General features: G+C 56.7%; 1 protein-coding gene across 1 annotated transcript; it reads right to left on the reverse strand.

The window, feature by feature from the left end:
* Positions 1 to 353: 353 nt before the first annotated feature.
* On the reverse strand, positions 354 to 803 carry B0H18DRAFT_964066 (uncharacterized protein; the record flags this gene model as incomplete). Its single annotated transcript, XM_048043183.1, has 1 exon — positions 354 to 803. One exon carries the CDS (start codon positions 801 to 803, stop codon positions 354 to 356), a length of 450 nt encoding a protein of 149 aa, XP_047884380.1.
* Between the last annotated feature and the right edge of the window lie 3,279 nt (positions 804 to 4,082).

Raw genomic sequence — 4,082 nt, forward strand, 5'->3', positions numbered from 1 at the left:
GAAAGAGGAATAACAACAGGAACTTGAGAAGGGTAAGCTCTCATTGAATTAAATTTTTATTGCTGAGTCTACATATTTTGATGATAGAAGAGACATCAGTCTGGAAAGGTCAGTTGAGCCAAGTTGTCAATGCTGTGATTTGACAACCGATACATAAGTCAAGGGGCCCATGCCGCAAATACAGAAAGAGTGGACATGATAAGATTATATAGATCACAAGTGACGAACAACAGCAAAATAACAAGAACATCGAGTTGGTGTACATACAAGTTAGGTGATGAAAAAATGACCACACGACGCTAGCAAGTAACCATGAGGGATGATCGTTGAGTGCGTGAAGGACCATACGTACCTCAAACGTCATCACCCCGGCGCAACAACGCCTGAACCGTCGCCTTCAGCTCGGTGATTTCGTTCTCGAGTTTGGCAATCCGCTCGTGGTTCTTGCGCACGTCGTCGTGCATGAAGGTCTCGGCGTTATCGATGTCGTTGGACAGGTCGTGGAGCTCACGCATGTGGATGGCATTGTCCGCGGCCTGCGCTTGCGTCGCGAGGTTGACGATGTTGATGTCGTTCTGCTGCCTTTTCAAGGCGCAGAGGGCGTGCTCGAGCTCTTCAAACCGCTCGTCAATTCGATCGTCGAGCTGATCAACCTCTGCGTTGACGTAATGCCAGATCAGCTCCAAACGTTGCGTCGTCGTGAGGAACCGGGGGCGCGGATGATGGAGGCGCGGATGATGATGGGCAGACGATGCAGACGGCGGTGGTGGAGTCGCCACGCGGGTGCCTTGCTCGACTGTCATGCGAGGGCTCTTGACGGGCCGTGCAGGTCCCGAGGGTTCCGGCGACACGCTCGCAGGTCTCTTCTGACCGCGCGTGGTGGGTCCTGGAGTGCCGGTGGTCGTCGCGATCTCCTCCTGGCCTCCGGCGGAGTCCCCACCATTGTTCCCGCCTGTCGAGGGCTAAATTGATTGACAGACGTTTGAGCGCGACGATCGTCGCTTTCCGGGCAACCAACGTTTGCTCACCGTGGAACTTGACTGACCATCACTGACGCGCGATGCTGAGATCGGCGGACGCGGGTCAACTAGATTGAGGATCGATCTATCAGCGCAGACAGATTATAGGGGATTTTCGACCAATGTTCGGGGTCAGGGCGGGGTCAGGGCGAGGTTTTCACAAAAAACTGGACCTCTGCACATGAGGAACACCCAACAATTTCCTGTTTCCTTACCCGCACTCGCGCTACATGCGCCATTGCGGGTAAACGACCACTGTCCGAGACTGTTACCCGCACTCGCGCTACAGCGCAGATGCGGGTGAATAGACGGATCATTACTCTACACAACACACTAACACAGTACAGTAATAATATAGCTACGTCAATGATTCATGCGTCACTCATACACTTACTACCGAATACCCATTTTGTAGGGGTATTTTACCCCCTTTCGCGCTGCCGGCACGAGTGCGGGTAAAGAAGCTTACGAATCAGTCATTTACCCGCACTCGCGCCGACGGCGCCAATGCGGGTAACGACACACTAATTATGTGACACGCTACCCGCACTCGCGTCGCCAGCGCGAGTGCAGGTAAATAACAATAGAATTACACGAACAGTACCCGCACTCACGCCGGCGACGCGAGTGCGGGTAGTTGTAGTACGATTTGATGTACCGTTACCCGCACTCGCGTCGCCGGCGCGAGTGCGGGTAAATAACCATAGACCGGTAGCATCGAGAGACCGGATCCATTGATCTTAATCGGTATCTTTACCCGCACTCGCGCTGGCTGCGCGAGTGCGGGTAATGTCACACGATCATGTGCTTCGGACGTATCCGTAGCCATGCGTTCGGGGCACACTTACCTTGTTAAACATACGCCCACAGATCGATCGCGCGTTCGCGCACATCTCTACGCTCTTCATCTCACTCTGCTTGTCATCTGTGCTGTGCCATGTCTGACCGTGGCTCGTCTCGGTCGCCTGGACCTTCGGATCAGTCGCTGCAGTATGAAGAGGTACGTACCGTTATCAAATCAGTGGCCGATCGACACTGACAGTTGTCAATGTAGATTCAACCGGACTTGGACGTGATCGGGGGGATCCCAATGCCCATGACGGCCGGTCAGGGCGCTGAACAGGATCGGGAGGCTGAGCTTCTCGCAGAGGCGGCGGAAGCATGCCTCGGCTTCACGCTCGTGCCGGCATCGCCCTGGCTTATGAGAGCAATGCAGGTCGACTATTTGTACCAACGTTGGAACCCGCGCCGCTCGATGCTCACCACCGCGAGGGTATCGTGAAAGACCTGAAGCACGAGCCTCGCAACGTACTCAAGGAGAACGCGCTTCTGCTCGCCGTACCCGGTGGATCGGTCAGCCCGAGTCGTTCATCGTATCCGGTCACAAGGGCTCGAAGACGCCGAAGCTGCAGCTTGCAGCCCAGGCGATTGAGGATGAGAAATCGAAGGTCGTGCTTGACGTGATCGCCGGGCAGCATCGCCTGCACGCGTCTGCCGACTGGCACCAGGACGGTGAGAATGCGATCGTGCGCACGGAGAAGCGCGTGGACGATTGGAAGGCCTCGTTCAAGACGTCGGAGGCGTGGAGGGCCGAACTCAAGCAACGTGAACAGGACGTGGAGAATGCGCATGCGTACATGCACGAGCGGGCGTGGTGGTTGGCGGAGGTCTTCGATAGCGGTGCGTTCGTATCGTTCTCACAAATCTCGCACGATCACTCATACCATCCTTAGATAAACTCTCACCTGCGGCGATCAACACGCTCGCGCGAAACCGCGACGCACGGAAGAAGGTGGAGGGGGATCAAGAGAAGTTTACGATGGAGATGAAGTCGCTGTGTGAGATCAAACCGTCGCAACTCGTCAAGTCCTGCGTGATAAGCAGGAGACCCACAAGGAGGCTCAGCAGGCGGAACGACAGGTCAAGGGCGGGCACCATGCGAACACGATGTTCTCGCGCATCGTGCACTGTCTTCCGCTCGCACGATTCTGCATCGCACTCACGTCGCTCGGGTCCCACTTTGAGAATACCGGCATCATGCGGTGGCGAGAACTCGAGCAGGAAGCGACGACGACATTTGGAGTGAGTATCAGGTTAATCCATTTTGATTGTGGCTAACTATCTACGTCATACAGGCGGTCATCTACCCCGTCCTCGACTTGCACCGGACGATGGGCCTGATCGGCTCGAAGCAGGATTTCCCGCTGTCGGACGACAAGGTTACGCAAGCATGTACGGACTGGGACGCGTTCGTACACGCGCACCATGCGAAGGAGGGCGAGAAGATATACGGTGCGGACGGCCAGGAGAGTGCCGCGCTGGACACCATCAAGGAGTACGGTACGATGAACCGGCTTCGGTCAGTGTTCCTGCGTGCGGTGCCCGACTACTCTATGTACACTCCGGAAGTCTTCGAGGCTCTGGAGATCTTGCACCAGAAGCACATCGTCGAGGACGATCCGCGCCTGCTGTACCTGCGGACGACTGACGCTTGCAAGCAGATGCGTGCGTACGGTGATGCGTTGCATGCTGCCATGGCTGACCTCCTGCCATGCGACACGGATGCGGAGATTGCGCATCGTGCAGCGGTCCTCGCGCGGATCCGGTTCGTGTACCATCCGTGGAGTGTGGAGGCGCAGGGCGCCGCGGTTGTCACGGCCGCACCGCTGATCACGCACGGCTTGATTTCGTGCCTGTTGGTTGACCGTGCGACGCACGAGTTGGGATGGATCTGGGTAAGTACATCGCTCCGTGCTCTGGTGATTGTTACTCACCGGTGTCAGCTCGCGTTCGTGCTCGAGCCGATGTCGCTGTTTGCTTGTGCGGTCGGCAACGACCTGCGCTACAAGTCGGCCGGTGCCTTGGTGGGCGCGTTGACTGCGCTTGAGCTGATGGGCGGTCTGAAGAAGCACATTGGGCCGGTGAGCGAGAGCCTGGCCGCGAAGGTCAGTGGTACACAACATACAGATCGGAGACCGTGCTCACCGGATGATGTCAGATCGTGATGTTGTCGTGGGCAAAACGGACGCGGTTCATGCCGTTGCTGGCCTACTGTTCGGAGGC

This window comes from Fomitopsis serialis (genome assembly GCF_022376445.1).
Source record: "Fomitopsis serialis strain Sig1Antser10 chromosome Unknown B0H18scaffold_591, whole genome shotgun sequence".
In the NCBI taxonomy this organism is placed as follows: Eukaryota; Fungi; Basidiomycota; class Agaricomycetes; order Polyporales; family Fomitopsidaceae; genus Fomitopsis; species Fomitopsis serialis.